Source organism: Vespula pensylvanica, chromosome 21 (assembly GCF_014466175.1).
Source record: "Vespula pensylvanica isolate Volc-1 chromosome 21, ASM1446617v1, whole genome shotgun sequence".
Lineage (NCBI taxonomy): Eukaryota > Metazoa > Arthropoda > Insecta > Hymenoptera > Vespidae > Vespula > Vespula pensylvanica.
In genome coordinates, this window is record NC_057705.1 from 1,105,810 (window position 1) to 1,127,904 (window position 22,095).

The 22,095-nt window shown below is 27.0% G+C and overlaps 4 protein-coding genes across 13 annotated transcripts; 1 reads left to right on the forward strand and 3 right to left on the reverse strand.

Moving 5' to 3' along the window:
* Positions 1-326: 326 nt before the first annotated feature.
* On the reverse strand, positions 327-5,265 carry LOC122636315 (BTB/POZ domain-containing protein KCTD3). Of its 4 annotated transcripts, none has more exons than XM_043827410.1 (11): positions 4,868-5,265; positions 4,472-4,785; positions 4,236-4,394; positions 3,967-4,155; positions 3,419-3,898; positions 3,219-3,335; positions 2,802-2,807; positions 1,792-1,931; positions 1,513-1,699; positions 1,169-1,447; positions 327-1,081 (listed from the first exon to the last, which is right to left on the reverse strand). In XM_043827410.1, the coding sequence occupies exons 1-11, from the start codon at positions 4,924-4,926 to the stop codon at positions 879-881; spliced, it is 2,133 nt and encodes a 710-aa protein (XP_043683345.1). In that variant the 5' UTR covers positions 4,927-5,265; the 3' UTR covers positions 327-878. The 4 variants fall into 4 exon arrangements, with proteins under 4 accessions (XP_043683345.1, XP_043683343.1, XP_043683346.1 ...); XM_043827408.1 differs by having other exon boundaries at positions 327-1,087; positions 4,868-5,263; XM_043827411.1 differs by lacking the exon at positions 2,802-2,807.
* Positions 5,266-7,127: 1,862 nt separating this feature from the next.
* LOC122636317 (dynein axonemal assembly factor 11) lies at positions 7,128-13,784 on the reverse strand. Of its 5 annotated transcripts, XR_006328906.1 has the most exons (11): positions 13,382-13,784; positions 12,806-12,871; positions 11,648-11,815; positions 11,388-11,550; positions 11,107-11,178; positions 10,840-10,956; positions 10,608-10,712; positions 9,855-10,130; positions 9,673-9,765; positions 8,931-9,589; positions 7,128-8,869 (listed from the first exon to the last, which is right to left on the reverse strand). XR_006328906.1 is itself a non-coding variant. In XM_043827413.1 (10 exons), exons 1-10 carry the CDS (start codon positions 13,459-13,461, stop codon positions 9,479-9,481), a joined length of 1,251 nt encoding a protein of 416 aa, XP_043683348.1. In that variant the 5' UTR covers positions 13,462-13,784; the 3' UTR covers positions 7,128-9,478. The 5 variants fall into 5 exon arrangements, 4 of the variants coding, with proteins under 4 accessions (XP_043683348.1, XP_043683349.1, XP_043683350.1 ...); XM_043827413.1 differs by having other exon boundaries at positions 7,128-9,589; XM_043827414.1 differs by lacking the exon at positions 11,107-11,178 and having other exon boundaries at positions 7,128-9,589.
* A 191-nt stretch (positions 13,785-13,975) lies between these two features.
* On the reverse strand, positions 13,976-16,248 carry LOC122636316 (spliceosome-associated protein CWC27 homolog). Its single transcript, XM_043827412.1, has 7 exons — positions 16,035-16,248; positions 15,749-15,958; positions 15,489-15,689; positions 15,265-15,404; positions 14,900-15,157; positions 14,658-14,816; positions 13,976-14,570 (listed from the first exon to the last, which is right to left on the reverse strand). Exons 1-7 carry the CDS (start codon positions 16,074-16,076, stop codon positions 14,060-14,062), a joined length of 1,521 nt encoding a protein of 506 aa, XP_043683347.1. The 5' UTR covers positions 16,077-16,248; the 3' UTR covers positions 13,976-14,059.
* A 566-nt stretch (positions 16,249-16,814) lies between these two features.
* Positions 16,815-22,094, forward strand: LOC122636209 (mitochondrial dicarboxylate carrier). Of its 3 annotated transcripts, XR_006328880.1 has the most exons (10): positions 16,815-16,964; positions 17,627-17,728; positions 17,825-17,940; positions 18,003-18,158; positions 18,270-18,436; positions 18,545-18,752; positions 18,836-18,916; positions 19,006-19,062; positions 19,157-21,072; positions 21,147-22,094. XR_006328880.1 is itself a non-coding variant. In XM_043827188.1 (9 exons), the coding sequence occupies exons 3-9, from the start codon at positions 17,848-17,850 to the stop codon at positions 19,271-19,273; spliced, it is 879 nt and encodes a 292-aa protein (XP_043683123.1). In that variant the 5' UTR covers positions 16,815-16,964; positions 17,627-17,728; positions 17,825-17,847; the 3' UTR covers positions 19,274-22,094. The 3 variants fall into 3 exon arrangements, 2 of the variants coding, with proteins under 2 accessions (XP_043683123.1, XP_043683124.1); XM_043827188.1 differs by having other exon boundaries at positions 19,157-22,094; XM_043827189.1 differs by lacking the exon at positions 17,627-17,728 and having other exon boundaries at positions 16,821-16,964; positions 19,157-22,094.
* Position 22,095: the final 1 nt, after the last annotated feature.

The window sequence follows — 22,095 nt, forward strand, 5'->3', positions numbered from 1 at the left end:
AATAAACATGTTTAATTCAAAAATCACGTTTATACACATTGTAAAATTTGCAACAATAAAAAATAAGAAGTTTAACATAATTACTATGTGGTCTTACATAATAACTTTTTTATAGATATTGTAAATACAGAGAAATTTTACTTATTCGAGAGTATCTAAGAAATTATTATATACATATATCATCCATTTGTTAAACTTTACATAAACAAAAATTGGAACAATATTGTGTTATCTCTTATAATATATAGAAAATCATACATACTTTTTTCATCATCACGAAGTATGACAAATATATATCAGCTTTTATGAAATAATAATAATAAAAATTACATTAAGAGAAAAACATTAACTCATTTATTTAAGCTTCTTACATTTAAACTTTACAAGTCGAAATGTTTTTGTATCTTTATCTAATATATAATCCTAATATTTATTTTTATCACATTTATTGCTGAATTATATTATAATTAGAACTAACAATAAGAAGACAGCAACATTTATTTTATTTCCATCATTGAGTATTACAGATATTTGTCAACAATCTTATTTTTGTTGTAGAGTAAGTTTTGAAATTCCATGAAAATGCAAAACAATTTCTTTTTCTTAAAACATAATCAGTTCTGCACGTTATACTGTACAATAAACAGAGAGTTATCAGCCAATGGCTTTGAAATAGGAACTATAGCTATAATTACTTAACTTTCACAACTATAAATAATAAATACATATACATATACATATATATATATATATATATATATATATACATATACACACACACACAAATGCTCATTCATTTGCTAAAATATGTAAAATAGAAAAAGTCATAGAAATTAAGTAACTTAATATAATGATAAAAAATTTTCTTTTTATAAAACCTATTGTTGTTGGCTAGATCCAGCTACTGCCTCAGAGTTATGTGATTGATTAAGAAATAAAACATTACTTGTTTTAATTCGTGCACCTACGCCGGCGAGTGATGGACATGGACTAATACATGGTGTAGAGCAATGACTATTACTTAGATCACATTGATCTAACAATTTCCAAAGTTCTTCTGGCGTTGGTCCACCAGATACATCTGATACTATTATATAATAAAAGCATCAATGTCATATATCTCAATATTTTATTAATATGTCATGAACAAATATGTAAATATAAATACCTTTATCTTGATGAAAGGATGGATCCAAAGCTGTTGTTAAATCCCACATTTGAATAGTGCCATTAGAATGTCCGGTAAATATAAAACGTCTAGGCCTGGAGCCCATTCGACTAGATCCTTCGCATTCGTGAACATAGAAGGAACTAATGATACTACAATCAACTGATTGTATTACACAAACTCTTTTCCCATTTGATGCTAAACGTACGAACAATTGATCGGTTTCAGGTACAACTTTTTGAACAAACACTTGTTCATCATCTTGCTCACCAAATGGACCTATAAATTGAAAATAAAATAAATATTCTATATAAAGTAAATTTGATGTAATAAATAGAACATACCAAAATCATTTCCAGCATAATAACTAACACAGGGTTCAACAGCTTCTAGAGATACTATTTTAAAACTTGCTTCAGGTGTTGATCCAGGTTGTGTAGAAATCATACCACGGAATCTTGTTACAGTCCAAGTCCTTACATGATTGTATTCAGAACAAACAGACACTAAATATTTTTCTGATAATGTTACCTAAAAATAATAGATAATTTTTATTAAACTTTTAAACTTCTATTTTATTTGATGAAATTTTATATTAGTTAATACTTAGAAAATTTTCATACTTTTGTTACACTACTTTGATGAACAGTAAATGTTTGAAATAATTGTGGTCCATGTCCAACAGTTTCAGGATGTTGGACAATGACTCTGACACTACCAGATTCTGTACCATATGCAATTTCAATCCAATTTCCACAGAGACCTATAACAAATAAGAAATATAATAAAAATACATACTATAATTTAAACATTTTGAATTATAAATTTGAAGTATAAATTTTCAAATGATTTTGATTTTAGAACAGAATAAAAATTACTGCACAAAATTACAAACAAATAAATACGAAAGTGGTATATACATGTTAAATATTAATGAGTTAGATACAATATGTAATAAAATTAATATGCAGTTGGCAATAAGCATTTTATTATTTTCCCTCCTCCTCTCAGATAGTAAATATGAAACATATAATGAAAGAATCTTAAATGAAATAGAATATATTTATTTTGTAAATAATGATTGAAGAAGAAAATTTAATGATCAAGATAATAATTGGTAACAATATTGGTACAACTGGATGCATAAGGATAGCAGGGTTATAGGTGATTAATATCAAGATAACATATATGTATATATAAAAAATATATATAGTTGCATTAATGTTGCATCAAATGTAAGTTGATATATCTATATGAACGTGTGTATAACATGCACACATATTTGATAAAGCTATTTATTTAAAATCGATCTTATGCTATACTTAATAAATAAAATTAGAATCATTAAATAATAATTATTTTCATTACAATTATAGAGTAATATAATAAAAAATGAAACAAATTTTAATTAAATATATCTATATGAAACAAATAGTAATTTTCATAGTTATACAAAGCTATGCATTTTTTTATTTAGTGTATCTACAATTTTATTAAATCTGGAGAGGAAGAGTATATTTTTCATTTATTCAAACGTTTTTTATGTATGATAAAATAATGAATGTTAAAAAATGGTACTTGGATTATATGTAGAATTGAAAACAAATACTAAATTATAATGACCCATACTTGCCTTGTGCTAATTATCCAGTTGTACGAAATCATGAGGCAAAGCATGTAATAATAAACTCATATTAATATTTGCAAGCCATGTGTATATTTGTATGGCTTGATAAAAGGGCCTTGATAAATATTGTAAAAAGTGGAAGGAAAAGTTATTGCTTCTCTCATTATAAGCATAAGCATACACATACATAAAACCTTTGTATATGCATATTAACTTTATTGTTAGTTATAGGATTGATAATATATATTGTAAGGCATGAGACTATTAAAAATTTCATATTAGATACATATAATAATACCACACCAAAATTTTAATGTTAAAACATAATAAAATTTCATTTGATGTATGTGCTAATCAATGAATTCACTCTTAAACTATTACTATTATTAAATATATATCAAAATTTTAGATGCTCTAACTCACTTGTTTTTGGTGTTAGATAGACTGATATGGCTGTAATAGGATCATAACTTGGATCACGATATAATTCACTTACGAGAAGATCGTTATCTTTCATTCTAAGAGGAAATTTTTGCATGTCTGTAACATAAGCAAAAAATCATGTTGCTATTGTAAGAAATTTTATAATATTAAAATACTTAAAATATTTCTTCTGTATTTACCAATATAATAAATAGAACCATTGTTACAACCAAGAAGAAGAAATGTGCCAGCAGTGTCAAATGACAAAATTGGTTCCACATCTTGAATTTGCCAATGATGTGTCATTGCATGCCACACGCCGATCTTTCCAGTTGGTGAAAGAGCAACCAATTGACTACCAATAAAAAATAAATATTCCACACGGACATTCAAATTAAAAGTACCAATATTTGTTTTAATGCCATATTCGGAAACGCTCCATAATCTCACTTGATTTCCATAAGAAATAGCTACCATTTTACCGTCTACTCCACTACCTATTTTTGCATTTATTGCTACTCGTTCGATTATAGATTCAATGTGTGGACTTGTAAATGCATGTTGCCATCCAGATGAATCTTTTAAACGATAACATGTTATAAAATGTGCATAAGCAACAACTATCCAATTATGATGTGCTTTTATAATTTGCACTCTTAAAGGATTTACCCAAGCTGAAACTAAAATATTCAGTAATATAATACCTATCACATATATGTAATATAATTTCTTATTGATATATTCTTACCCTGTTGAGGTCCAAATATAACACCAACATCATTTTTGTACAATTTATTTAAATCTGCTGAATTATTTCGAATATGTCTCAGATCTAAAGATGGAGTTCGTGAATGAGGTAAACCACGTTGAGAAAGTCTATAGTCTAATGATGAATTGCGTACGTGAGAAGTTATTGGTCTCTTATGATTTTGTTGTCCTAAAGACATATATAATCTAATTTAATGCTAGTTAAATTGAAACAATAGTAATTAAACAATAGCATATATCTATAATTACCATTCGTATTTTGAGTACAAGGACATGAAGAAGATACTGCAGATTGTGAAGTAGTGGCTGTATCTGTCCTAGGTGTCGAAGTTGTTGTCACAGCTCTACCATGAACAGAGACATCACTGACATTTGGAGGAACTGTTGCTGACTCTTGTAATGGAATACCTTAAAAAAAGAAACATGAAAAATCTAATGAATAATATTTGTTTAATTTGTAAAACAGATTGTTTAAGAATATTAACCAGGTGGTGGTAAATAACCAGAGAAAAGCACATCACCACAAGAAGATTGAGTTAAATCTTCGCATAACATTAATCGCTTTACCAATGGTGTAATACCATAATATTCTGCTTCGTGTCTTAAAGAACGAATATCAACATTTTTTAAATTAATATCCTTTGTACGTAAATAATTTAAAATTATAGAAAACATTCGTGGATCTCTATCAATAAATAATGCACCATCTAAATCTTGATGACTTGCAATTCGATTACTCAATAAAGCTGTAAAAAAAGAATCAGGTATCCACGTCAAAGTTTGTTGAGATGTAGAAAACCTGTAATAAATAATATTTAATCTTTAGTAGATCATTAAAAATACATATGTAATATAATAAAACATATACTTTTAACACATACCTAGTTCCTCCTACATTTAAATGTACTATATCACTTCCTAGTGTATAAGATGTAGTCATTTTGAGTATTAATATATATATTCACAATATTCCTCACAATTTAAAACAGTTGATAAAATTTGATAATAAAAGTTAACTTTTTTTCGAAGAGGTTATGAAAATAAAATTCCAATTCATCAAATCCGTTGCAATTACCAAATAAGTCACAAATAAATAATAAATTAAAAAATCACACGTTTATATATCTTTAATATTAAATATTTGATAATAAAAATGCATTATACACAGTTTAATATTTTTTTTTTCATTATAAAGATATGATTGGCCAATTTTTCTGCACAGTGATAAAAAAGTAAACGTTATTAGATGTACGCCATTTTAAAACCGTTTGAATTGTGCGCAGCGATGGCGCACTAATATTAAAATCTTATTTGAAAGGTGCTATTATAAGGCTGTTCATCACTTCTCTCAAATTTGGAAAAAGTTTTATTTTAAAATCATTGAAAAGAATCCTATTAAAAAATGGTATTTTTTTTTAAATAATTTATGCATAAGTAAAAAACTCGAAAATATTAAAAAAGTGGAATCCTAAATTAAATCTTTGTTTTTAAAATGAGACTTCATTCATCAAAATGGGTCAAAAATTACGTCTGTTTTCATTGTTGGCTGTTTTTCATGTAAATGACTGTTTTTCACATTTTTTATGAAAAAAAAATTTGCATTGTGGCGCTCTTCGAAATTTGTGTTAAAAAAAAAAATAGCTCGTATTCCTTATTTTCATATAAATTCTCGAATATTGTTAAAATTTTAATATTTCAAAATTTTGATTTCGCGGTTTTTGGTTAAGTGTTATGTCAACAAAAACAAACTTTCGACCGACTTTGACTATTACTGAATCAGTCTTCCTTTGTATTCCGACGAGTGAACGTCGAAGCTCTCTCTTCCTGAAGGAAACAACTTCAAAACTTTATAATTTCGTTAATTTTAGATTTATTTAAACAAAATAAAAGTACGCGGAGTTAAATAAGCTAATATTTAAACAATAGTAAATTCGATTAAACATTACATAGCTCGGAACACTCGTTAAACATAAAATAATTTTAATTTATTTTCTTTTCGATTTTAATTTTGAATTGGCGGTTGTTCGCTGTATATTTGAACAGCCTTAATTAATATACGTTAATTTTACATTACTATTTCATAATTACAGCATCAAGAGGCATCAGAGATCTACCTCTACAAGAGATTATATACTACATACCTCGAAATAGGTAAATATAATATTAATACAAGTGTTTATTTACATAAAATTACTATAAGTTTGTTTTCATTTTGTTATATTACGATAATTTTGTAATAACATATTTAGGCTAAAAGGAAAAAGTGGACAATAAAGTATGTTTTGTAAAAGAATGCAAATGTTTGAATAAGAGTATATTTTTTAAAAATTTAAGAAATTTGTATATATTATTTTATATTCCAAATATAAATCTTATTAACTTAAATATGATACTTTTTCATTTACAATGTTAATAATTTGTATTTTTATAACAACAAATTAATTCATTTAATTCTTCTCTAATAAATAAGATATTGTGATTTCTATATAACATTAATATAGTTATATCATACATTATATAAACATATAAACATAGAATATATATTTGTTTTGGATTATTTTACAGATTTTTTTCACTTATAGAAAAATGTTTCAGACAAAAACATATAATTTTTATTTCCTATGTATACAAATGGAATTAAATCTTTCAAATTCTATAAATTTTTTAACTCATTTAAAATAACACAACAATAATATACGAATAAAGATTAAGTATTATATTATTTGAAAATGTTCTTACATATTCATTTAGGTTAAGGATAGTAGTTAAGTTAGTTAAACTAGGCAAGTTTGCGCTTGGAATATTTATTAAAACCAACTGAAACTTTTAATATAAAATCTTTTCCCTAATTATAATATACAAAAGTATTAGTCTTCTAATGATTTTAGGCTTGATGAATTTATAAATAGTGAAAGAATAAATGTATTGTATATTATGATTATATAATTTGATGTTTTTTAAGTACTTGTTATTATCAATTAACTATTGAATGATCAAAAAAAAAAAAAAAAAAAACAGTAATTCATATTCAATATCACTTTTACATTGATTCTATTAATATTAAAACTTGTATAATTTTATATGGATTTAAAAATTATATAAGTTTTGTCTAAAACATTTCTTTTTATTAATGTATCTTGAATTATTTTATCTCAAAGCCATCAATTTGCACTCTTGTGCAATTTAGATGCCTAAAAGCATACACGAATATAGGTTTATGTATGAATTGAAATAATTTCACATTTGATCTTATAAATTATTGCTGTAATATATATAGTAATAATTTTTTTTCTTTGATGCAATATAAAATTGGAAATATTAAATATATATATCTTATAATAATACTTAAAAATGTTAATTAATTAAGAAAATATCATTAATCGTCAAAATATTTTTTCAGAAGTTTCCTTATTGTATAACAAAAACAAAATCTCATAAGATTTACAATTTTAAGTAGAAACAAGATTGACATTATGTAACAAGATTAAATAATTCATTTACATGAAATCTTTGTGTAATATAATACAATCTTATTTTGATCATTACATCATACAAAAATTATGAAACAATGACACAGACTTTAAAGCAGAAGTTAAAATAATAATGCTAATGCAATAGCAACATTACCTGTTATAATTATAATTATGATAACAACAACAATAATAATCGTAATTTCGTAAATATTATTAATAATGATGAATTTAAATTATTTAATGATAGAAGCTGGACGGCTGGGAGTAAGGAAAAATATTGCATTACATTTAAAAAATTTCTTATAGAACTATTTATGTATATCATAAATAATTAATTTCTTGTTACGTATTGAAATTTCTTTTGGTTATATAGAAAGATTAGTTTTTAATTTTTTAATTAAATAATATACAATATAAATTAGTTTTTCTAAAATTTATACCTTCTCTGCATATCAGTCTATAATTAATTATGTCTAATGCGTCTTTTTTTTAAACACCAATATATCCTTTACTTTGTCTTGGAATTTTTTATATCACTTTACTATAATTCTTAAGTAGTTCTTTTTACATGATCCATAAATCTATTTTTTAATATATTTATCGAATTATTAATAAGCACTGAATCATCTGTTCATAATATTACGATTTTTTATATTTATAATCTTTACTATGATTAATTTTTTATACTAAACGATTTTTATACATATTAAAATAGAGAATATATATATGGAAGCTTTTCTACAGTTAGGCATTGCAAATATAGACATTTAACTTTTTTGCCAATAATTATCTTTACCAGGTCTTTATATATGTATATATATATATATATATGTGTGTATATATATATAATATATAATATATTGCACACATGCATGGAGAATCTTAACATTTTATACAAAATCTTGAATTTGTTGCATTTGCTAACTTTTTAACTATCACATGTATAAGCTGCACCTTTTATGCTTTTGAATCTAGGGAAACATCATTTTCAGAACAATATTTTTCTTTACTCTATGATTAATATTGATATTTGTATTTTATGAAGATATTCTATTCTATTGGCATTTTTTTTGATAATACATTTATGACAATAATATGGAACCTATTTAATTAATCTTGCTACAATGATAACAAAATTATGACAAACTATATATGTAAACTTAAATTTTCTAATCCAAAGCATGATTAATTGATGTTTTTGGAAAAATTTATCTATTTCATAATTTATAATAATAAACATTTGATAAGTACAATAAATACTGTTGTTCTGGAACAATGTTTCCTTAACTTATAAAGGGAACATATAATGCACCATTCTGCACACATTACAATGATTTACTTTGTAATTTAGAAGTAATAGTTAATTAAGTACCCTTTTATTCTTATCTTCATTAATTGTATGACCTGTCTCTGAAAACATTTTTTGTTATCATAGACAGAAAGAAACAATCTACTCTATTATTTCACTTACAAGTTGTACGTCCAAGTTCCTTTTGATGATTGAATGTAACGAAGTGGCATTATCGTGTTTCTAACATCAGGACTTTTTGATCGTCTTATACAATCTTGGTTTGGATCTTTGCTTCCTTGATTGAAATATACACCACTATTGTTACCACGGGGTATACTGTCACTGCTTGCTACTCTTCTAACGTCGTTTGATCTTTTTGGTTCACTGTTAATTGTTGTCAAGTTATCTGATCCAGAGTCCCGAAGTTTGTATGTATGTGGATTATTCTTAATATACCTAAGATTTGAATCGGTAACGAAAGTTTTTGTATTTCGATTTAAATTACAGTTTTCGGTAGATCCATTTCTCTGCATTTGTGATTTTTCACTAGATTCATCTATGCCATAATGATTGCATGTACGATGTTCGATGTTAAAATTCATATCATTATCGATGCACTGGTTAGAGTCAAGTGAGTCAGAAAATTCTGGACTTGGAATAGAGGAAATACTGCCAACACGAGAAAAGGCAACCGTCCCCTGAAGATTTTGGGGACGGCGTCAGAAACATCATTCTTCTAATTCATCCATTCGATTTCTAACTGCCATTTCAACTACTTCCAAACTAGGATAGTCCAATTCTTTGACTAGGCATAATACGGCAGAGAGTATATTTGAGTTCTAAATGATAAAAACAATTATAGTTTGTATTTGTAAGAGGAGTATTATAAGTTGAAAGATTTATAATTTTACACATTACATACCCTCGTAACTGGCCGCCTATGATAGTGAAATTGTGGTCTGCATTTCTCCTTATCGGAATGTCTTACCCAACCAGGCACTTGACTTGTATCTTCCTATTTTAAATCAGATTATAAATCAGACAGTAAATTAAATTAAACAAACATTTTCTTTTTATATATACATATTAGTTTTTAATTCTGACCCTTTCAGTAGGATGATGAGTAGGCATTCGTCTATGTTGAGATGATGGTTGAGGTAATGGTTCATCGCATTCTATCTGTCTCTTATCGTCGTATTCATAATTATTCCTCTCAAAGCGATTATCTTCTTGCGTTTCATACTTAACACCATATTGAGTACGTGGCGAAGGTGATGTATATGAACGTTGGGATGCATCATTATTAACATATTCAGAATACACTCGTCTCTCGTCATAATCTCCATTATGTCTTGAAACTGCTGGTTGATCATCAGTATCCTGCAATATTTTTCTTTATAGTTTGTATTTTATTTAGCAGAGAATAAATCAATTTCATAGAATAGCATGACAGATCATAAACATGCAAATATAACATAAGAGTTTTAATTTAACATAAAAGTTTAATTTAAGAATAATGTTCTGACTAAAAAGCATATGATATTTAATGAAGCGTATTATCTTATGCTTTGTGTAAATATAGTTGATTATCTGAATCAAATCTGAACAAATTCATTTAGTACATTCTAAATTTTGAGCTTTAATACACTTAGATAACAGATATTATTTTCATTTTTTCTTCTTTCCAATCTATGTTCAGATAATCAGACAACGATATAAAATAATCAAGTTTTATGTTATGACTTTAATGTTCTATATGACTATAGTGTAATCAAATTGGCATTGTTATGTACACTACAAATTTGTCTAGATGAATAATTGCATTTTGCATATTATGTGCAGTTGCGATAACAATACCTTAGGTATATCAATAGTATTAGTAGCCACAGTCTCAATGTAATTGCGTGATTCTGTACACATGTTCTCATCTTTATTCTGACTTTTTGATTGCCCATTATGGAGCTGTTCATTAACATTATTCAAATAATAAAAATATAATATATAGTCAGAACACATAAACTACATGTTATTTTAATTTCTCTAACTAATTTAATCATAAATTAACATTTTTTATAAGTTATAAACTTACCTCATATGTGTACTGATTGCTTTGAGCATAATGATGAGGTAATGTTTTACAATTTGCATTTCTTCTATCAGGATCATGATATTCCTCTTGTGTATGATGCATTTCATCGTAACTTCTCTGAAAAAAAAATTATATCGCGTTTGTATATGGTTAACAATACTATACTAAAAGAATGTTAGTTTCATTTTTTTATAATTCTCAGATAAATAAGTTAAAAGCATTTTTAGAGAAAAATCTAACTATGTAAATCAATTAGAAATATTTTACCTGGTCACTAGATGAACTATATCTCCTATGTTTTTCCACACGTGTTTCTTCAATATACTCAACAGGTACTTCCTTATTTGTAATGAGTTAACAAACATCATAAAACTTGTTAGTGACATTTTTTAACGTTATATTTATGATAAATATATAATTAGCTTTAACACAAATGAACCTTTTATGATTTATTTAATATGTTAAAATTTTTTATGAGAAAGTTTAGCTCAAAAATTCATAATTGAAATGAATCATGCTAAATATATATGTTTTGTTTTTATTTTTACCTCTGGACTATTTATTTCTGATTGTGGTGGAGATGCATCCATATCAAGGGGATGTACAAGTACTCTGCCTCTTGACAATGCAGTTTGCACTTCTTCTGGGGCTACTACTTTATCATCCAGCTTTTCCAAATTTGGTAAAGCTCGAAGAACAGTCAATCGATATCTGTTAAATATTCATATCAGATTATTATAACGATACATTTGTAAAACAGTAATTGGTCAGGAAGGTGCATGCATAAATAATTTTATAAAACATGTACCCTTCTTTTTCTGCACAAGGATTTTCGCCGAGCCATAAATTCCTTAAATTGGGTAATTCTTGAAGATAACAAACTTCATTCAGATCTTTAATATTATTTTTTCTAATAAATAGATCTCGCAAATTGTGGCAGTATTGAAAATCAGCAAGCGTGTCAATATTATTCACACTGCAAATAAAAATACATAGAGTTTGATATGTAGCTTTATAGCAAAATAATATGAATAATTCGTAGAAGAAATATAAAAAAAAAAAAAAAAAAAAAAAAAAAACTTAAAATTTGCATGGATTATACATTCATATTAATTTTAGTAAACACAAATACGTATGATTAACATTTACATTATGATGTTGCATGTAAAATTAGTAAGTATGTGGGTGGAACAGGTTTTATTGTGTAGGTGGTATATGACTGTATACATGTGTATTAAACGTATCCATAGTAGGACTGGATGATAATCATTGTTGCTTCATACAATATAAAAGTTAGTTTCAAATAAAGATATTTTTTATGATTGTATTAATAGTTATTAAAACAATCTAAATATTATAAAAAAAGATTAGAGTGTATTATATGTATATATTGTAACATAATACTTGATTTAATCTAAATTCTAATAATTCTAATCGTTTGTTTCAAGATTGATGGGAGAGAAAAAAAGGAAAGGACAGATTTGCAATAACACATCAGAATTCTTTTAAATTGGCTTTTATTGCGGTAAATGGATTATCTCACTCTTCGACTTCGTCGATTTCTTATGAAGTCCCGCGATCGCGTGTCAATAGTTGCACCGCGTTTCTTGAATTTGCATGTAGATATTTACAAAAATTAACCTAATTCTACGAATCGATATAAATATCTTTTCGAAATTTCGATTTAACTTTTCTTAGTCTAATATCGAATTTAACATTTTTTAAATAACAGGATTTTTAAATTTCAAATTCAACGATTAAAATACTACGTTTGATTTTACGATTTTTATATTTCTTTTTTTTTTTTCCATGTGACCCAACCCTATTATATTCCTTATTAAATTTTATTTTGTTATTATTTCTAGTCTTTTCGAATCTTTCTAACTCGATTATTTTAAATTATTATTCAATGTGAATTGTTACAATATACATATACATATATAAATTATTTTATAAAAAAACTTACCTTAATGATAATACTTCCACATTTTCCATCTCACGTAAAATGCTTACATCTGTTAATTCTGATCCCCTATAAAAAAAAGGAATTAACTCTATACCGTTTTATTTATATTATAGTCTTATTATAAATACAAATTTTTTCTTAACAACATATATAAAATAATAAATTTCTTGATCTGTCTCTCTCAAATAGAAATGTTAGTATGTTAAAATAAAATGATAGAAAATAAGTCTACGAAGCAGACCTGGAATGCTATTAATATCATTGATGTATTATTATAATAATCAGGAATTTGTGACTTCTACGTTAACGTATATATTCTTAATATAGGCTATAAATATAAAATAATTCAATTATTTAATGTTTTAAACAATGCATAGTTATTATTTTACTATTTACAATAATATATATTTAATAGTTTAAATTTATAATATATGAAATCAGTTGGGAATGAGATCACTGTGTATAATGATCACAATCATACAAAAAAATAAAAACTGATATGTTAATTTATATTCAATTATTTATGAAGATGATCTATTTAAGAAAAAAAAAAAAAATGTTGTTTTTAATGCATACCAGCAATTGAGCTTCTTTACGGCAGAAAAATCGGACATTCGTGTACGTGCCACAATCATTTCTTCTGTTAATTTCACCATTGTCTTTCGTTTATTTTTTTTTTAATCAATGAAACACAGAAAATTAAGCAGAGAAACTTATAAACTTAATTAAAAAAGGAGTTAATATAAAGAAGGCATGGTTTGTATCATCACGATAAATTTGTTAAATGACTTAAAACACACCTCCGACCGCGTGCCATGATGGCTTGTCATCGTCTAAGCTAAGAGAACTAGAAAACAGTGCTGTCAGATCTGTCCAATGAATTCTCCCTAATAGTAGCCCAGTTTTTTTTTTTTCTAATATCTTTCAGATCCTGAAAATTTCTTTGATACTAAAAAATACTAGAAGATACTGAATATATCCTTTTAAAGTAAAATCAAAAAAAGCAGTCGATCTATTAAAATTCTATATTAGAAATATTCAGTGTTTTTCCAAGTTCGCGAATTCACCGCTACGTGGCGTTTTGTTTCCTAAGTATAGGACGCAATGCGACGTTCTAACGTTTGATCAAATTGGTAAAAATACAATTGTAATAAATATAAATAAAAGGATAAAAAAGGAGATATAATTTATAATTATATACATATATAGTTAGTGTTATTTTATAAATAAAATAATATATATATATATTTATATTTATTTTCGACGTGAATGATTTCTATCCTTTTTACTATCCCTCGAGCTGTTTGTTGTTTCTCCTCTTCGACGTTTATTCAGTGGATTTCGTGGATCATAAATTTCAAACCAATCGTCATCTTTTGTACTAGCATCTTTTGCAAGTACAGGAGCTTTTTCTTCGCAACGCAAAATATGTGCCATCCACAACTCGTCATCTCCATCATCTTTAGATTCTTCTTCCTTTGTTGTACTTCCGTTGCCCTTTGTACACTCTTTAGTATCCTGAAGTTTATTCTTGAATTTATTTAGAAGATTTAGAGTAAAATCTTCTCGTGTTTTACCCTTTGCAGGTATTTTTTGTTTAGCTTTTTTATATTCTTCTTGAGTTTGTAAATAATCTTTCAATATTTCGCTTTGTTTTCTTTTCTGTTCTTGTTTATCATCCTCAAGTTTTTTATCTGCTTCTTTTTCTTTTTTTTCGTTCTGAACAGTACGTTTTAAGTCACGGATTTCTTTTTTAATTGCATTCCTGATATCACAGATAGAATAGTAAGTTTATATATAATATTATAAAATGATACTTGTAATTATGTGTTACATATATATATATACATACATTTTTCTTTTACGTTCTTCATATCGTTCTTTACCAAAATAATATTCCTCCTCTTCTTCTACATTATCATTATCAGTTACTTTAGTAGGTTCAGTTTCTTTGAAATCACTTGTCTTTTTACCTCCTTTCAATTTATTTTTGATTCTTTCAGTCATTTCTCTATAAGTATTAAATAAGATTAATAAAGTAAATGAAATGATATTAAATTGTATTAATTTTTTTAGTATGTAATTTTAACTTACGTTTTTTCTTTTGCTATGGCAGCTATTGTCTCAGAAGATTGTAATGTATCATTATCACTTTCAGAATCAACATCGTCACATTCCTTTAATTTTTTATTTGGTGGTTCAGTGTTATCAATTACAGGTTGTGAACTTAATTTAGGATCAGACAAACGATCATGTGCTGATTTTGCTTTATTATTTAATTGCTTATTCAAAATTGCAGATTCTTCTTCATCTTCTTCTGCTTCTTCCCCAAAAGATAATAACTTAAAATTTCTGTGAAAATAATCATTATAGTATATATTTACTTTTACCTTATTTATAGTACAATATCAATGTTATTGTATTTTATAAAAAATATGAAAAATTTTTATGGTGCTTACTTTACTCCTGCTTTTTTTTCTTTCTTAGTTTCTTTCACATCACTTTTCTTTTTAGATTCTATTCGTGGTGAAATATCTACAAATGGATTGTTTAGAATTTCTGTCTTCAATATTTTTTGTGGATAAATAGGCCTATCATTCTAAAAAATAAAATGATAATTAAATATTTCTCTATTATTCAATTATCTTTATATAATTTTTTCAATTAAATATAGTTATATTACTTCATCTACAAGAGCTTCTTCAAGTTTAAGCATGTTGTACAAAGTTTCTCCAATAACTTTGCCAAAAATAGTATGTTTGTTTTGTAATTCTGGTGTAGCAGCAAATGTGAAAAAAAATTGTGAGCCATTATCATCCTTGCCTGCATTAGCCATGGCAAGGAGACCTCTGCGACAAAATCGCAACCTTGTATGAAACTCATCCTAAAATTTGTTCGTTTAATAGATGTTCTAAGTTAATAATGATTAATTTTATTTTGTACCTTAAAGGGAGAACCGTATATACTTTCACCACCTTCTCCTGTACCTGTTGGATCTCCACCTTGAACTATAAATCCTTTAACAACTCTGTGAAATATGGTGTTGTCGTAATAATTTTCCATACATAATTGAATAAAATTTCTACAAGCTTTCGGAGTTTCTTTCGCCCATAATTCTATTTCTATGTCTCCAACAGATGTTTTCATTAGAATCTGATAAAATAAATAAATATTTATAAGAAATAGTTCATTTAATTAATTTATTTAACGGTACAGAATTTTAACTAACCTTTCCTGTCGTGGGAGGTTCTTGAATATAAACATTACTCATTTTTGTAAATGAATTTATCTGACTTGCATAATTTAATATAAACAATGAATTATCATATAAATTATTATTTTTATACGAAGAACAATAACAAAAAAGTTAGATCAAATAATTGAAAATTATAACTCTGTCGGAAAAACTCGTAACGTTAACAATGACACTTGTTTCATCTCTCAGATGGCGCCACAAGCATATTACAATCAAAAAATATAATTCGCGCCATTACTTTTTATCTCGTATTCTTTTCTAATTATGAATAATATAGAACAGTTGAACATATATCAATTTCTTGTTTAATTAATATAAAAAAAAAAAAAAAAAAAATGAAAGAAGTCACAAAACGTTAATTTTATTAGATTATTATATTCGCAGCTTATCGAAGTAAATTATAATATGTATGTATTTATTTTAATTAAATATTACGTAGAAATAAATTGCGTGTTATGTAAATATAAATCCTTATCATCGAAATAAAAATAAATAAAAATCGTTGCAATATTATTAAATTATATTATTACTGATGCAGACAAATATACACATTTTAAAAATAATTTGTTAATCAGGGTAACATGTGCCAAAGTAAAGTTCCAGCGCGCGCACTTTCTATATATGTTTATATGTATTACGCACATTTTGACCATCAGCTGATGCGTGCGCTTCTTATCATTACACATCACACACAACACACACACACACATATGTATGTATATATATATATATATATATATATATATATATATATATATAATATATATAAGCCACGCAGCTCTGGAGTTTGACCATAAGAATTGTGCCAAATACCGCGGATAGATTACGTAGTTGAAGTTCAGTTCCCCTCCAGGGATATCCGCTCGTAGTGACATGTAATTTTCGTTACCGACAAAAACAATCGTAAGCATAGTTTTCTCCTTCTTTTATTTTCTCTTTGTATTATATTATATAAAATACATATATATTCTTAATTTATTTTGTGTGTGATATGTGTATGCGTTCGTATTTTTGTGGAATTTTTATATTCTTTATTGGATGTAAAATATTTTTGTTTTATATATATATTTGGTGTATTATAGATTATATATATATGTATATATGTATATGTGACTTTTCTAGCGCGCATATATTATATCACGTGTTTTGTGACAATCTACTTTTATCGTCTTTCTTATCTTTCTATTTTATAAAAGCTATAACTTTTATGACCCTACTCATTATATATATGTTTGAAGGAGTGACATGTTGAGTAAATTTTTATCGAATTTATTAGGAATACTCTATTAAAAAATCTATTTTTCTATCATATATATGTGTGTGTATGTATGTGTATATATATATATATATATATATATATATATATATATATATAATCATATATATATATAAATATATATAATTGTTTAATTATTGAAGAATGAAATATTTTCAAAAATCTTATTATCCACATTGCATGATGATCATGCGTATTTTTATTTCATATAAAAAATTTATTTTTATTTTTTTTATTGTGTTTATCATCAAATTGCTATTGTAATTAATCGTGTCTTGTATATTTTCAGCATCATATGTATGCACATCTCAAATTATTATTTAATTATGTTAAATTAAACATCATGAATTTATTGGAAAATATATAAATGTTATATATAATAAAAGAAAGTGTAAGTCAATTTATATAATTTTTTATAAACTTATTATTCAATTTTAATCTTATTTTTAAGTTAATTTTTATATTGATGTGTGTTTCTTATTTATAGTTACAATTCAAAAAAAGGACAAGATGACAGATATAAACAAATTATCTCGCTGGTATTTTGGCGGATTTGCTTCTGCTGGTGCTGCTTGTGTTACACATCCATTAGATTTGCTCAAGGTAATATTTTAGATTATTTTAAATACAATAAGAAGGAAAATAAAACAGTGTTACAACTGCAGGTACATATGCAAACTCAACAAGATGGTAAAATATCTGCAATACATTCTACTATTACAATAATAAAAAGGGAAGGTATTTCGGCTTTATATAATGGTCTTACTGCATCTTTACTTCGTCAACTTACATATTCTACGACAAGATTTGGAGCTTATGAGGTACACATAATTTTTTTTTATTTATTTGAAAAAGTTCATGAGTATCTAAAAATTATTATTTGAAGATGATATATATATATATTTTTTATATGTTTTATTTTTGATATGTAGATAGGTAAACAGGCATTAGAGACACCTGGGAATCCTACGCCATTTTATCAAAAGCTGCTTTTGGCTGGATGTGCAGGTGCTGCTGGTGGAATCGTGGGTACTCCAGGAGATTTGATTAATGTGCGTATGCAAAATGACATTAAGTTAGCGCCAAATCTTAGAAGAAAGTAAGTAATGAAAAAATGTAATCTTTGTTTAATAATAACGATATTCATGAGGAGTACAGATAGAAATAAGAAATTAATTAAACGATTTTTTTTTGTTTTATTATGCAGTTACAAACATGCTATAAATGGATTAAATCGAGTGATTCAAGAAGAAGGAGTAAAACAGCTATTTAGTGGTTGTTCTACTGCAACTGGAAGAGCAATACTAATGACCATAGGACAATTGAGCTTTTATGATCAGATTAAAATGATTTTATTAGCAAGTGGTTACTTTACAGATAATCCTACCACCCACATAATTTCAAGCGTATGCGCAGTAAGATCTAATTTTTTTATTTTCATTTCATAATCCATATGTTATTTACTTGTACGATTTATTAGTTATTTTTGTTACATAAGGGTGCTGTAGCTACAACACTGACACAACCACTGGATGTCTTAAAAACGCGTGCAATGAATGCTAAGATCGGAGAATTCAAGGTCGATCTTTATATTAATATTTTATATGGTTTTAGTATCAGTATTGATGATTAATATTTTTAATAATTTTTTTCTTCTTTATCTCATAGAATTTTGCAGATCTCTTTTTATATACTGCCAAACTTGGACCACTGGCTTTTTTTAAGGTAAGTCTAGATATAAAACTGGCATCAGAAAAAGGTAATAATATTATCTATTTAATATTTAATGTTATTACGTATTGATACAAAATTATTATAGGGCTATGTACCAGCATTCATACGATTAGCTCCTCAAACAGTTCTCACCTTTCTCTTTCTTGAACAACTCAGGATCTATTTTGGTATTCCAGTACCAGCTGAGAAACCAACTCAATGAAATATTTATTTTTTTTGATATTAACTTAACTTGGGAACTATTATCCATCCGTTATATCGCACACAATAGTATAGGTTTATCGTTAATTTGTATATGCTGCCAATTTTACTCTGCATGTCTATATCTTGATTACTATATTAATGCATACAATCATTTTACAAACACTTTACATAACATATTCGTATTATTTTTAATATGATTATTTATGCTATTGAAATCAGAAAAAGAATTATTTAGGTATGTGCAAATTTTTGTTAACAAAATAAGTTTAAAAGTATTCTCAATCATACATTCCTTGTAAATATTATTGATTGTTATTTATATGCAGGCATATACGTGTATACAAAACGATGCATATATGTATTTATATTAACGTTTATATGTACGCAACAAATTGTTTTACTTATGTTAGTAGTAATATTCGAAATACTTGTCTTACTATAGCAGGACTATGTAAGACTTGAATATTTTAATTATCAATTAAGCGTACAAAACACACTATTGCCATTATAATACATAAATAGTAAAGTAACTGGGAATGTTTGGAGTCTATTTCAATAGTTATATTTTTTTAATAAATATTTGCAACACACATCTAAAAAATCTTTCGTTGTTCGAAAGTGGATATATTTTGAGATCGAAATATTGATTCTATTTTCAGTGTACGCATTGTAATCACCAATATACGTGTATATTTGTTATGTTTACAAAAAGAATTAATTATAACAAAATAATTACTCGTTGTTTTTTCATTTCACATCATATTTAAATTATTATTTAAATTTGTAAAGGAGAAAAAGTCAAAAAAAAAAATGTAATTATAACATTTCAAATGTATATGCTACATAGAAATCTACTTTAACGATAGATGGTAACACGTTTAAAAAATATTGTATCTATTATTTTACTGAGTCGATAAGTTATCAATAATTTTCAATCAAACGGTTATATTTTACGATTTTTAATGCACTATCGGATAAAATAAATTACTTAAGATTTATCATCGATGTTTTTTAAACAAAAAATATTAATTCAATAAAAATTCGAGACATGTTTACCGTCGCAACTTTTTAGTAGGTAACAGTAGAAATCTGCAATTCGTATCGCGATTAACGTCCCGTCTTTCCTACAACTGTTATATTATTGAATGTTAAAATCTTGCAAGTAGATGCGAATTCCTATGAGAATATTGATTGCCGGAATGTCATTTTTAGAGAACGATGCCATCGAATTATTATTCTCATTATTATATAAGATGCTGGTAAGGTAACCTTGATTTATCGTGAAAAAGAAATCCAGTTCGATAATAATTGGATGATTTCTTCACATTTCTTTCTCGACTATAATAGTAATAAAAAAAGTAAATCCAATGTATATAGATATTGTTTGTTTATACAATCCGTACGATATCTATTTTGTCCTATTAGGAGTTATTAAAGTCGCGACGAGATTAAATTTTAACCTTGAAGTCGTTTATTCTGGTCGCATCGATCAAGGTAAGTCCAAGTTTCGAAGCGTCGTATCGTATCAAAATTGAAAAACGATCCTAAGGTATCTTAACGATTACTTTAAGCTGATCGAACTTATTCCGTTTAGTTATGTTACTGTGTATCTATAAGTACTTAGCTACTTACATGGGGATCCAGAAGGAACCGGATAGGATAAGAAGAAAAAAAAAGGAAGAACGCAAGAAAAAAGAAACTAAAAAAGAAGAAGAAAAAAGAAAAAAAGAAAAAAAATCAATCCGAAACACCACGACGTCACACGCTGTAGTGTGTATCAACATTGGAAAATCAATGGTAAGGCATGACGTAGTAGCAGTCCCGCCTCGCGATCCTCCAATCGTCTACCGTACCTTACCCCCCACTCTTAGGCGCCGTCGAACACCTACCAACACGGTCGCCCCCCTCTCAGCGTGCTCATTCTGTAGCGGACCGTCGAACCGATTGGACCGTTGACGTCGAAAGATCTTGAAAAGGCTAAACGCGCGAAATACATACGACACACGCGTATATATATATATATACATGCAGTTTTCCAGTCGATCGAACGAAGTCAACATCGAGAATAGTCAGTAATCTTTGATTAGAAGAACAAGGCGAAGACGAAGACGAACAAGTAGAAGGAAAAGAAGAAGAAGAAGAAAAAAAGGAAAAGAAGGAAGAGGAAGAGGAAGAAGAACGGTGGCAGAGTTTTAAAGAATTTTTCACTTTGCAAAGGCTTCTCGTTGAAAGGTCTTGATTTGAACATCATCGAGTTAACAACGATAATCAGATTCGACCACCGACCGAGACATCGACGTTGAAACGAACGACACGCTTTCCCCCTCTATTTTTACGCTCTAAGGAAGCTCGAAAGGAAGAAAAAAGAAAAAAAACCAATTAACTTTCGAAATCCGACCGGCGATTGTATACGGAAACGAATATTAACCTATACGTGTCCGTACGTTCAGAAATTGTTTTCGAGAATGAAATAATTAAAGCGTAGTAGTACGTAACCTCGTTTTCTTCGGTGATCCAAGTTGGTAATTTATTCGAATATTTTGGATTAAGAATATTCCTTTTTGTTCTTCTATTCGAGGGAAAAAAAGAAACAATTTTTTTTTCTTTCATCCTCATTTTTTCTCTCGCAACCACACCACCACCACCACCACCAACACTAACACCAACGCTAACACCAACACCGTTGTAGCAGCCACGCCGACACGAAGTTCTCAGAGTCGTTTGAACTTTCTAGAGACAGAAGGCGCGTGGAGTTTCGTTTGAAAGAGTGTTAGGGAGTGAGGGGAAGAAAGAAAGAAAGAAAGAAAGAAAGAAAGAAAA